This window comes from Ips typographus, linkage group LG14 (assembly GCF_016097725.1).
Source record: "Ips typographus isolate SLU linkage group LG14, UJ_Ityp_2.0, whole genome shotgun sequence".
NCBI classification, from domain to species: Eukaryota; Metazoa; Arthropoda; class Insecta; order Coleoptera; family Curculionidae; genus Ips; species Ips typographus.
In genome coordinates, this window is record NC_138435.1 from 1,896,365 (window position 1) to 1,908,986 (window position 12,622).

Genomic DNA, 12,622 nt, shown 5'->3' on the forward strand with positions numbered 1-12,622 from the left:
CGTGACGGGTAGGAATGGCATTTACACCAAACTAAATTCCAACACCGTTTTGCACCACATCAAACATTTTAACCCCCATAAAGTGATTCTGAGCCACTCTACTAATTTAAAACGTTTTAATTAAAGTGGAATAAACGATAAAGTCGTGACATTGACTGTGACCATACCTTTAGAATGGATTCGTCCAAGAATTACGTACGCGTACGCGTACTAATTCGTAGTAGGTCACCAGGTGTCGCCACCCGACCCAAAATATAAATAATGGCGCCAAATTCGTTTCACCACCTGCACCATTACGATTATAAAATTATTATTCCCACTAATTACATCCGCGGCAGTTAATCAATCACTCTATGAAAAAAATACTTTTAAAACTGTACAAGCAAATTATACTGATAAAGCAACCAATAACCTAACCTCTAACCAATCAAATTGGGGATACGACGTGTCAACAACACAAAAATGAGGTTCGTTCCTACGGATAATCCACACAAATTAAGAAGGTTTTTCAGTTGGTTTGCAGCGTTTGAACTTGACGAACATGTTTTCCAAACATTATCTCACCCTAATCCTTTGTCTTATCGAGTTTACGCAACTTAAATCCCAGGATGTGGTGCAAAACGTTAAATTGGACAATAAAGAAGTACGTTGTTTGGGTAAGTCAGTTTTACTATTTTCAATCATGCTGTCTCAGTGTACATTATTTTTACCCTTAAGTTTGGATTTGTTACTTGTAACTGGTGGAAATAACCTAATTTTTAGTTTGTGCGGCAAGCATTCAGGAATTGAGTGAGGCAGTGAAAAATGTGGACAAAACTCAAACAGTAAAAATAGGGGGACATCGTTTAGACCCTCAGGGCAACTATGAGGCCCCAAAAACAGTGCCGGTGGCGCACTCTGAAATCTTTCTATCTGAACTAATGGAGGGTATCTGTCAAAAAATGGACGACTACGTCAGAGGTCTGTGGAAGTCCAATGGCACGTTAACCATCATGAAAATGGTGTCCTCTGAGGGTAAAATGAATCCTCACATGTCTGAGGTGGAGTTTGTTCAAGACGACGATTTGAATAAAAGCTTGAAGTATTATGTAAGTGTTTTAACAGTTTTTTTTTTGGTAAGGCAACTGAAACTGCTTTCAGTGTGAGACAATAATAGAGGAGTTTGAAGAAAACATCATCAAATATTACCAAAACGAGGAAGACAACATAGAAACTAAGTTCTGCATTCAAGAGTCACAAATTTGTCCACCACAAAGCTCACCACCTAAAAAAGAATTGTGAACAGGTTTACACTTGTTATTACCAAATAAAGCAGCCTTTTATATTAAAAACAACTTTAATAAAAACATCACCATTAACAACAAACCACCACAAACTTACATTACCCAATTAATAAAGTGCTTAATATTTTACAATTTGGCGTTGGCTTTTAATAGAGGGGCCAGTTTTTGGGCGAGCATAATGTTGCCGGTCACTTTGAGTTTGCCTTTCATGAACGCTTGCTGGGGCTGCAATTTGCCCTCGGCCAGTAGCATGAAATCGTCATCGGAAATGGTTAAAGTAGTGTTGGGTTTTGCTTCGGGCTGCCCTTCGTACACTTTGGCGTTTTTAAGGTCCATAGCTGTAACGTTTATTAAAGTTATTCAGAGATGCAGAAGAAAATTTCAAGGGCTACAAATTGGTATATTGCACCACCCTGTAACTGTCAAAATAACAAAGTTACGGGCTGTCACAGTAAAAACTGTCATAATCAAACAACTCAGTTTTAACAGTAAATAACTCACTTATTGAACTTTTTAGGTAAAAACGTTATACAGGGTGGTCAAAAGAGAATTTCAAGAGCTACAAATTGGTGTATTGAACCACCCTGTAACTGTCATAATAATAAAGTTATGGGCTGTCACAGTAAAAAGTGTCAAAATCAAACTTTACAACAAACAACTCAGTTTTAGTAGTAAATAACTCAGTTATTGGACGTTTTAGGTAAAAACGTTATACAGGGTGGTAAAAAGAGAATTTCAAGGGCTACAAATTGGTGTATTAAACCACCCTATAATTGTCAAAATAACCGAGTTAATGACAATACAATGAAGTAGTTTACAGAGTGATTCAATGAATTTTTTACATCCTTGTAACTGGTTTAATTTTCACTTTCATATACTTTATTCCTAGATACACAGTATACAGGGTGTTCCAAATTTGAGCAACAAACCAAACTTATAATTTTTTATTCGATTTTTGGAATCTACACGTCAAATTCTAGGCCTACTTGATGTAAAATGTTTGTATCGATATTCAATTGTTTTTGCTCTAGCAGCCTTACTTTGACAGGCAGAAATTCCCATTTTGAGGTGCACTTTCCCAGTAAATCGTCCATAACTCGCTTATTTGAAACACCCTGTATAAACATACCGTAAAACAAAAGAAAGCTAATGAATGGAGCTATCACGTGACGTTGAGCGGGCACGGCCAAGTTGTCCCGTTTGGCCGCTAGAGGGCGTCAAAGTTGACTCTCGTTTTTTGCAGTTTTTGCTCAATATCTCAGGAACGTTTCAGGTTAGAGGTTTGAAATTGTTATTTTCAAAATTAATCCCAACTGCTTAAATACTTTCAGGTTAATAGTACAAAAATGACGTAAAGTGTCATTTGTCAAAATGTCATTTTGCAAGGGTGCCACACCCTAAAGTGTCAAAATTGCCATAATTTCAAGGTCATCTGCGAAACGGTGCCAGTTAAAGCAAAATGGACGTCAGATTTGTGTTCCCCAGGTTCAAATTAGTTAAAAAAATCACTTTGATTGAGGAAAATCCAAAATGGTCGCCATTAGTATAGCAGGCCCAAAAAATCCCTAATTTAGATTAAATTTTCGTGCACTTTTCCCGAAAATTGTCCATAACTCGCTTATTTGAAACACCTTGTATAAACACACCGTAAAACAAAAGAAAGCTAATGAATGGAGCTATCACGTGACGTTGAGCGGGCACGGCCAAGTTGTCCCGTTTGGCCGCTAGAGGGCGTCAAAGTTGACTCTCGTTTTTTGAAGTTTTTGCTCAATATTTCAGGAACGTTTCAGGTTAGAGGTTTGAAATTGTTACCACAAATGCACATCGATGGGATGCAACTTTTACCTTCTATACACTTTTTTGGTACCATGCACCGTTTGACCTTGAAAAATAAAAAACTAGAATTGTCAAGAAATTTCAATGGTGATACCTTCTGGTTTTTTTAGAATTTTTTTTTTTCAAAATTAACCTCAACTGCCTAAATATCTTCAGGTTAATAGTACAAAAATGACGTTAAGAGTCATTTGTCAAAATGTCATTTTGCAAGGGTGCCACGCCCTAAAGTGTCAAAATTGCCATAATTTTAAGGTCAGCTCCGAAACGGTGCCAGTTAGAGCAAAATGGACGTCAGATTTGTGTTCCCCAGGTTCAAATTAGTTAAAAAACTCACTTTGAAGAAAATCCAAAATGGTCGCCGTTAGTATAGTAGGCCCAAAAAATCCCTAATTTAGATTACATTTTCGTGAACTTTTCCAGCTTATTTGAAACACTCTGTATAAACACACTAAATAACAAAAGAAAGCTAATGAACGGGGCTATCACGTGACGTTGAGCGGACACGGCTAAGTTGCCCGTTTCGCCGCTAGAGGGCGTTAAATTGACTAGTGGCTCGTTTTTTGCAGTTAATAGTACAAAAATGTAAAAAACTAATTATTTTTGAATTTTCAATTTTTTCCGGAAAATTACTGAACATTTTCTGGAAAAATTTCCATAAATTTTACATACTACCCTGGTAGTGTTTGCGTAAATCAATTTGTTTTTGACCAATCACAAACCATAAAGCTATTAATTTTTCTCAAACTGACACATTTGTGCATCTTTTCTTGGACATAATACTTACTCCATTGTTTCACTTCTTTGCCGTCTTTGGTGATTTTGTACAGGAATACGCCACCAACACTTTTAGCTTTGTTCGGATCGGCTTTCACTTGATCGATGATAAACTCGAACACCGCATCGCTTTTCAGTGCTGCTGAACTGGATTTGGCCACCATTTTAATTGATTTCAAGTCTACGTAGGCACCTGTTTTGGTAGAAAAAGTCAAAAGTATACAATTTACTCAAAAACGACTGTCAATTCACATTATTATAACGTTTCTAGGCTAGAGTATTGAGTATTTACGTCCTGTTCTGTCAAATGATTTAAAACCAAATGAAAAATTTCCTTTATAGGGAAAAGAACTGTCAAACTTGTCATTGTTATTATCAAACTTATCATGCATTCTATTGAAGACATCTAAATGATTAAAAGTACATTATTTAACTTTATTTGAATTGATATTGGATTGTTGTACAATTAATTCACAACAAATCCCTGTTTAAAACAATATGGCAATAACTGTCAAATTATTAGTGTGACAAGCAAAAGCTTACTATAGATAATGACTGGACTTGAATGGTTTTACAAAAGTTGCAGTGATTTTAGCATTGAAAATAAAAAGCAAAAAATGTACAAGAATCGTACCTTTCAAAACAGTAAAAAAGACTCAAAAATTTCAATGCAAACTTCTAGGATTTTGACAAACTGTCACAAGTCGACTAACAACGTTGCCAAATGTCACTTTATCTTCTAAAAACATGCACAAACCAGTGATTGTAGTGCTAAACTGTATCATATTAAAACTTAGATAAAGAAACCCTTGAATTTGAAGTATCTAAACAATAAAAAGTATATTTAAATTATTGTTAAGCTTTCAGGACAGTTATTCATAACCCCACTTAAGCATTGCTTATTGACTTTCACTTTCAATTAATTGTCAAAAACGACAAGACTAATTATTGTAAAATACATCAAAACTACTGTTACTACACTATACTGATCGTTTACTTCTTGTATGGAATAGTTCTAGACCAAACTGAACCAAAGTAGTCACTCACCTTAATGGGTAATGCTCTGTCAGTGGTTTGTACTTAACTGAAACAATCGAAAACACCCAAAATGTGTGATTACAGGAAAAAAACGATGAGACCTGTCGTGAACATTGACCCGCAAACGAGTGGCTGCAAAAATGTGTATTATAATCATTGAAAACGCAACGTTGCCAGCACTCGATTGTACACGCTCATGAGTGTCATGCATTAATTAATAGACGGTAAAATGTACATGTGGCAACGTCGTTGATAAATCGTTATCAAGGTTTTTTAGAAATGACGCGCTACTATATGATCAATACAGCTAAATACCAGGGGAACGTGAAAAGTTTGTTTTTCTATGTTTACCACCAAAATGGTACCCGTCATAGAGCTATAAAAGTACCAAACCTTCTTAAAACAGCAATAATAAGTGAACTGACCATTTGTTATAAAAATAATTCAACATTAATGACAGACAGACCAGATGACGTCAGATATCACGTGGTTTTAAAGGATAATTTAGCTAAGCAGTCACGTGACAATTGTCAAAATCATAAATCTCAAATACTGCAAGAAAACGTTTCTAAACGCTGATTTTTGCAACTTTAGAGCATAGTTTGACAGTTTTGACATTAGTAACAATTGTCACCTGATTTCAGAAGACTATTTAGCTTGACTATGAAGTGAAAATTGTCAAATTAATTGTTATAAATCTGAGAAACACGTTTTATATCAATTACTACAAAAAAACGTTTCTAAACCCTGTTTTTTGCAACTTTAGAGCATGGTTTGACAGTTTTGATGTTAGTGACAGTTGTCACGTCATTTCAGAACATTATTTAGCTAAACGGTCACGTGACAATTGTCAAAATAACGGTCATAAACCTCAGAAACACGTTTTATATCAAATACTGCAAGAAAACATTTCTAAATCCTGTTTTTTACAACTTTAGAGCATGGTTTGACAGTTTTGATGTTAGTGACAGTTGTCACGTCATTTCAGAACATTATTTAGCTAAACGGTCACATGACAATTGTCAAAATAACGGTCATAAACCTCAGAAACACGTTTTATACCAAATACTGCAAGAAAACGTTTCTAAACCCAAATTTTTGCAACTTTAGAGCATGGTTTGACAGTTTTGACGTCAGTGACAGTTGTCACGTGATTTTAGAAGACTATTAAGCTAGACTATAAAGTGACAATAGTCAAAATAACTGTTAAACCTCACAAAATCGTCTTGTTTCGAAAACTGTGTTAAAATTCCTGCAAATTCTAGTAAAATTTTTACAATTCTGACATTAGTGACAGACAGCACGTGGTTTTAGAGAATAATTTGGAGTAAGAAAATGACTGTTTTTAGCGCATCCTTATTCAATTTCCCATTCAATAAACTGAAAAGTATATAAAAAGTTTCACAACCAACATAATGGCAATAACGCAATTAAAAACGGTAGATTAAACATACAAAAAACAGGAGAACGGTAAAAGAACTACAAAAACGGTAGACCTGGCAACATTGCAGATGACGTAACGCATCAAAGGTTGTTTTTGTTGCCAACTGACGTTTTGACAGTATTGCCAATTATAAAATCCCCAAACATGTTTTAAAGTAGATTTTAACGTTTTCAGGTAACGGTTACTTACCGCTTATAACAACTTGACCGTTTTCAACCACCGACGTTTCGAAATAGATTCTATTCCCTTCCTTCCACATGTCCACCTTCAGTGTTTGGCCGGGAAATACCGGTTTAGTGAATCGGGCCTGGACAACAGAAACAACAATTGTACCTGGAATTAGTGTAGAGTGTGTAGCGGACTCACTTTGACAGATTTAAACAGGGAAACATCGTAGTCGGCGTAGGCCCGCAACACCAAACGTACAGAGTAGCCCAATGAACAAAGTCCGTGCAAAATTGGAGTGTCAAAACCGCCTAGCAAGGCCATATTTGGATCGATATGGAGTGGATTTAAATCACCTTAAAAACCGTTCATTTATTGACAAATTATCAGTCAAATACCCTTAATTTACCACTAAGCCTGTATAAAGCGGCCTGATCGACGCTAGTAGCTTGAGTTAAACACTGATCCGGCTTTCTGTTCGGTTTAGGAAGGGAAGGTACCACTTTGGTACCAGTTCGAGGTCCGCCAAAGTTGCCAGCCCCCACCGCAAACACAACCGTTTGATTTCTGATCAATAGATTACCGTTTCGATCCAGGGAGTCCACTGTATATTACCAACACCCTGTACATTAAGTTAACCGACAAAGGAAACAAGTTTCAATCACCGTTAATCACTATAGCAGCTCCGGAACCTTTGTCCAACACCTCGGCAATTTCCATTTTTTGCGTTAATCGTCCTTCCGCCGGTACATCGCCGAATATCTATTAGAAAAACACCGGTTTCCCACCCGTTATTGACACGAATGACGTTACATACTTCAATGTATTGTTCACCGTGTAGAACTTGAGCCAAATTGATCTGCTTGCCGGGAATGGCCACGGACATTCCCGGATTAACTAAAATCATTTGTAAGGCCGGTAAAATAAAGAAGGTAGGCAACACTGCAAACTCCTCGTGATTTTCATACAAATATTTCAGTTCGTTGCTGTCCGATAGTGTGGCTCCCACTAAAACCATTTCTCCTCTTTCATTCAATCCTAAATAACTTGCTTATTTTGCCTATTTCGGTAATAGTTTTATATGTCTATGGATAGCCATTGAAATGAGCTTTCTAAAAGGCTTTAAAGTTGATCCAAGAAATTTCGAACAATTTTGGTAGGTAAAACGTTTCAAAGTGCTTTTTGCTAAAATATGGCCTTTCCTGTTCATTAAAACCATTCTGAAGTTAAAACTGATAAAATTGCATATTTTTGTAAAAATTAGAAATAAAACGCAATGACTTAACGGCCCACTACAAAGTACAAAAGTATACCTCCCAGTGCGTAGAGAATCGTGTCCTTATTACTGTATTCGTATACGTCAGTGTCAACGTTGTTCGTGCTGCCCTCTGTAGTCCTCAAAGCGTCCAGAGAACCAATTAAATCCATTGTAGACTCTTGGATTGTACTGTAAAAAGCCTCAATTGTACGTAAGAACATATGGTAGACTAAATGATAAGTACAGACAACCAGCGCAATGTAATTAAAATGGCACCCAAAAAGGAAGCCCTTTACGGTTCAAGCGACTTTTTTAACGTCAAAACAGATCCTGACGGTCACATGACAGTTTTAAATGTCAAAATGTCATTTGAAGGATCACGTGATGTTTTCCAACAGAATATGCGTTTAGTGGTGCCATCTCACGTTGCTCTTATCGTTGCTGTCTATACTTATCGTTTAGTAGTAGAATTTACGTACTTTTTTAAAATTGGTTGGGAAATATCGATGATTTGGTCCCAATTGTCGCGAACCTTCTCCAATGTCACCGAATCGGCTATGGTAGATCTGAGTAAAGCACCTTTCGAATTGGCAACAGCGTATCGACCCGCCCAACCACCCGAAGCACCGATAATTAAACCGTTAGAGTCACACGACTCGTGACACATGTAGGCCTGTATTACGTCACTCCATTTTACTGTGATTTTTACCATTTTTTCCAACACTTACCACAACCGGAGCTATAAACTCGGGTTTCAGTTCGTTGAAAACGTCCGGAGGCAAAATGTCTTCGGTAAGCCTACTGGCCGCAGTCGGTACAATAACATTGCAGTGTACGTTGTTTTTGGCACCTTCCAGTGCGATAGTTTTTGACAAGCCCACTAAACCCATTTTGGCAGCCGAATAATTGGTTTGACCGAAATTACCTTTAATTAATTATCATCACATTGCATAGAGAAAAATCAAACTAAATGAGGATGACGTCACGTTAAGTTGCCAGTTTACGTCAAACTGTGATTCTTCCTGTATTACTTACCATACAATCCGGCCGCTGATGACGTCATAATGATACGTCCATAACCTTGTTTTTTCATTAGAGGAAAGGCAGCTTGGGCAGTCTTGAAACTACCTTTCAAGTGTACTTGATGCACCAAATCTGTTTTAGAAATTCAAAATTACTTGCAGTGTACAGGAGTGACCTCAAAATTCAAATTGTTGTTTTAGCAGGAAAGTAAAACTTAATTTGGCAACAATGTTTTCTGATTGTCTCAGCTTAATAATAGGTTTGACAGGTTGGTCACTAGAGGGCGTGTAAAACTTACCCCAATCCTGGTCAGACATTCTAGGGAAACTTTTATCCCTCAAAATGCCTGCATTGTTCACAACCACATCCACTCTACCAAAATGATCTAAGGCAGTTTTAACGATTTTATCCCCTTCAACTACTGAATTGTAGTCAGCCACAGCAACTCCCCCTAGAAACAATAAAAACAACATTACCCTGAGTAAGCACAGCCTGAAATAGTCACCTTTCTGTTTAATTTCATTGACCACAGTATCAGCAGCACTGGTTGAACTGCCATCTCCATGTCTGGTGCCACCCAAGTCGTTCACCACCACTTTGGCACCCCTGGCAGCAAATTCAAGGGCGTAACTTCTTCCCAGCCCTGCTCCAGCTCCAGTCACCACCACCACACGACCATCAAATCTTAGTTCAACCATTTTGTCTACTAAACTGATACTTAACTGTGCACTGGCAGTAATTAACTAGTTTTCAATAAAATGATAATTGCGGGCGTTGAACTTTGAACTTTGTTTTACACTAAAGCCTCAACAAACCTGCAATAATAAAATAAATTCACTATTTCAATTTGATTATTGTGGGATTTAGGTTAATACTGAAGTTAAAACTTACTTGTGTTTATATGTTCAATTTAGTGTAGATAAGAAAGTGTTCACATAAAGCAACAATCTATTCAAGTATTTATTTAAGGTGAAAGTTTACTTAAAAACACTGCATAACAATTAATTAATAAATATTTGAATATAAACCACATAAACAAACCAAAACAAAGCTAAAATCACAGTTGGCAACGTTAGTTACCACGTGATTACGTGAATGGTACACAATGGAGTGTCACGTGGTCCAGCGGAAAAGTCAATCAACTTGTCATCTTATTGCCAACTGTGACAGTCAACCAAACCAAACAAGGCGGGTTTTTCAAATTTTCAGGGTGTATTAGGGTGAAAAGTCCACTTTTACGTGAACGAAATCTCTATCGTTGCATTATCGATTGTTTTTGGGTGCACTATTGGAAAATTACAAAGTGACGTTATCTGTTTTGTATATAAATTAGACAATTTCCCGATACGTTCCATTTGACTGGCGTTTTCCCGTCAACTTTCGTTCTGGCCATCAAGCAACACACGATTTTGTTTATCAATCTGTTCGGTTGTTTTTCAGCGTAGTTTTCTGCAAACGAAAAGGGGTGGAAATCCAATTAACTGCGAAAAGGGTGAGTAATGCACGGGTACTTATTCAAAATGGGCGCTATTCGAATGGTTTCCGGGTGCACTTCCGATTTTTTTGTCCCCCCCCCACCTATCTGACACGTGCGATGCACTCATACTCTAGGATTTTAAGTCCATTTTGTTCCTGCCCTTTTAGTAAGTAACCTGAACATTTTAGCCCGTTACCAGTCCCTTGAGGGTAATTCAAAATCTTTTATAATTTTTACATCTGTTAACAGTTAACCTAAAAGTATATGAGTAATGTCTATATCTGGAAATGTAGGTAGGGCTCATTTACATTGTTTGAATAGTACCTAGTTGCAGGAAACCACGTGCAACACTGCATTGGTTAGATTTCACTTCCAAAATGTTTAGTTGATATTTTGTAACCTGTCAATGTGACATGAATATGTTTTCCAATTATCACAGTCCACAGCCTACTTTATGTTATAAACTGACTGAAGAGGGTTGGTTGGGTTTACTGTTTATAGAGGGGGTTGGCACATTTAGATTTTGCTAATAAAGGAAATGTTTAGGTACAAAGCACAAAAATGGTACAACACGACACCTCGAGCTCCAGTGAGGAGAATTCGGTGCCACGTTTCACAGAAATCCCCCCAAAAGGCGTCCCGATCGGTAAATACCGGCTGGTGGGATGGGCGGTGGACACCACTGGACGTCGTTTAATCGACGAAATTGTCCAACTGGCAGGCTACACTCCGGAATCGCAATTCTCGCAGTACATCATGCCGTTCGCCGATTTCAATCCGTTCTACAGTCGCAAGTACAACGTCAAAATATATAACGCGGTGCGCTACAGACGACTGAAGGATATGCGCACCGGTCAATTCTTGAAGACTAAAAGCGAAATTTGCGCCGTGACCGACTTTGTCCAGTGGCTGGAGACGGTCAAAGGGGACACAGATGGAGTCCTTTTGATCTTTCACGAGGTGCGCAAAACCACCCCAGGAATGCTGTTGGAAGCGTTGCGCCGAAACAACCTGCTGGAACGGTTTGAGAAGGTGTGCAAAGGGTTTACGAATGGGTTCAGCCTGGCCAAAGCAAAATGCCAGACTACTATCAAAACCTACAGTTTAAAAACTATGGGAAAGGTATTGTTGGGGAAGGACACCACGGATTATAGCAGTGCTGTAGAAAGAGCCTCTGCTATATACGATATTGCCGTACATCTTGCTCAAGGGGAGAGGGAGGACCCTAATGTTGGTGCACTTATAACTCAATTAAGTCAGGTTCAGTGCCCTAACTTAATTCAGTTAGTTTGTCCATACACTAACACAATTTCGGTTGAAGAACATGAAATTGAAGCTTTCAAGGTAGTTATCAACTTATAATGTTAATTGGTGATTAATTAAAATTTAATTCATTCCAGCTGCTACTGCAACGACAAAACTCATTCCGAGCAGTATTTGGAGCTTTGATGAAGGCCAGTCCGCCTGAAAGACAACACGCCAGTTATCTCAGACGACTTTTAGCAGAAAACAACATTGATTACGACAAGCTGAAGGAAACTTACGAACAAGGAGGAAAACCGGGACTTGAAAAGATTTTGAAAGAAGAGGTCAGCCAGTTAGTAAGGTATTTGTGTATTATTGGTCTAACTTCGGTTTGGTTACAGATTGTCAATGCCAAAGAAGAAGACTTGATTGAACTCCTGGTGATTCTGGACTGTTTCTTCGATCCGGACAAGCAGCCGGTGAAACCGAAAACCACCTGGTCCAGATACCCACCAAACAGGCGGGCGAGACCAAGGTCGTTCAGCAAGGGTGGTAAAAACCGTTCCAAATCCCGATCTAAGAAAGAGTCAGAGACCAAAGATGACGTGAAAATCGAAATAAAAAGCGAGGAGTCGACCGTACTGGCCAGTTCAGAATCTGAGAACGCCCCAAGCGTCGAAACGTCCCCCAGGACCGACCCCGTCAAAGTAGAAGTGCCTGCTAATTAACACAGACTTAGCAATCTAGTGCCTTTATCGCGTAGGTAGATGTTTAATTTCATTAATTGCTGTTTTTTTTTTGTTTAGAGATTTAATTTTTGTTTGTTTTGCACAGAGATGAAAATTCTATTTATGTTGATCGAGTTTAAAGGTTTATTTATTTATAGTGGATTGATTTTTTTTTCTTTTGTGATACTGATAATAATGGGTGATTTATTTTGTACATCTTTTAATAGCTGTTAATTAATTATTATTGTATTACAATTAATAATTAATATTATTCCTTGTAATGTAATACAAAAAGTTGAATAAAGGTAATTGTGATTCAATTGAGGTGGTTGCTTTTTGGTTTGAACACGT

General features: G+C 37.7%; 4 protein-coding genes across 7 annotated transcripts; 2 read left to right on the forward strand and 2 right to left on the reverse strand.

The window, feature by feature from the left end:
- The first annotated feature begins 444 nt into the window (after positions 1-444).
- On the forward strand, positions 445-1,415 carry LOC145737715 (protein seele-like). Its single transcript, XM_081992531.1, has 3 exons — positions 445-656; positions 763-1,088; positions 1,141-1,415. The coding sequence occupies exons 1-3, from the start codon at positions 542-544 to the stop codon at positions 1,279-1,281; spliced, it is 582 nt and encodes a 193-aa protein (XP_081848657.1). The 5' UTR covers positions 445-541; the 3' UTR covers positions 1,282-1,415.
- LOC145737716 (non-specific lipid-transfer protein-like 1) lies at positions 1,318-5,095 on the reverse strand. The gene is made up of 3 exons (XM_081992533.1): positions 4,941-5,095; positions 3,904-4,086; positions 1,318-1,621 (listed from the first exon to the last, which is right to left on the reverse strand). Exons 2-3 carry the CDS (start codon positions 4,055-4,057, stop codon positions 1,410-1,412), a joined length of 366 nt encoding a protein of 121 aa, XP_081848659.1. The 5' UTR covers positions 4,058-4,086; positions 4,941-5,095; the 3' UTR covers positions 1,318-1,409.
- Positions 4,061-9,867, reverse strand: LOC145737866 (peroxisomal multifunctional enzyme type 2-like; the record flags this gene model as incomplete). Its single annotated transcript, XM_081992708.1, has 13 exons — positions 9,713-9,867; positions 9,327-9,636; positions 9,120-9,272; positions 8,834-8,953; positions 8,527-8,723; positions 8,278-8,471; positions 7,854-7,987; positions 7,358-7,548; positions 7,206-7,302; positions 6,950-7,144; positions 6,742-6,896; positions 6,565-6,682; positions 4,061-4,086 (listed from the first exon to the last, which is right to left on the reverse strand). Coding segments are annotated over exons 2-13 (1,773 nt in total), but the record flags the coding sequence as incomplete, so codon positions are not given.
- A 218-nt stretch (positions 9,868-10,085) lies between these two features.
- On the forward strand, positions 10,086-12,591 carry LOC145737713 (maternal protein exuperantia-1-like). 4 transcript variants are annotated; one of them, XM_081992528.1, is made up of 4 exons: positions 10,086-10,313; positions 10,845-11,642; positions 11,699-11,887; positions 11,945-12,591. In XM_081992528.1, exons 2-4 carry the CDS (start codon positions 10,860-10,862, stop codon positions 12,269-12,271), a joined length of 1,299 nt encoding a protein of 432 aa, XP_081848654.1. In that variant the 5' UTR covers positions 10,086-10,313; positions 10,845-10,859; the 3' UTR covers positions 12,272-12,591. The 4 variants fall into 4 exon arrangements, with proteins under 4 accessions (XP_081848654.1, XP_081848655.1, XP_081848652.1 ...); XM_081992529.1 differs by lacking the exon at positions 10,086-10,313 and adding an exon at positions 10,329-10,464; XM_081992526.1 differs by lacking the exon at positions 10,086-10,313 and adding an exon at positions 10,354-10,507.
- The last annotated feature ends 31 nt before the right edge of the window (positions 12,592-12,622 follow it).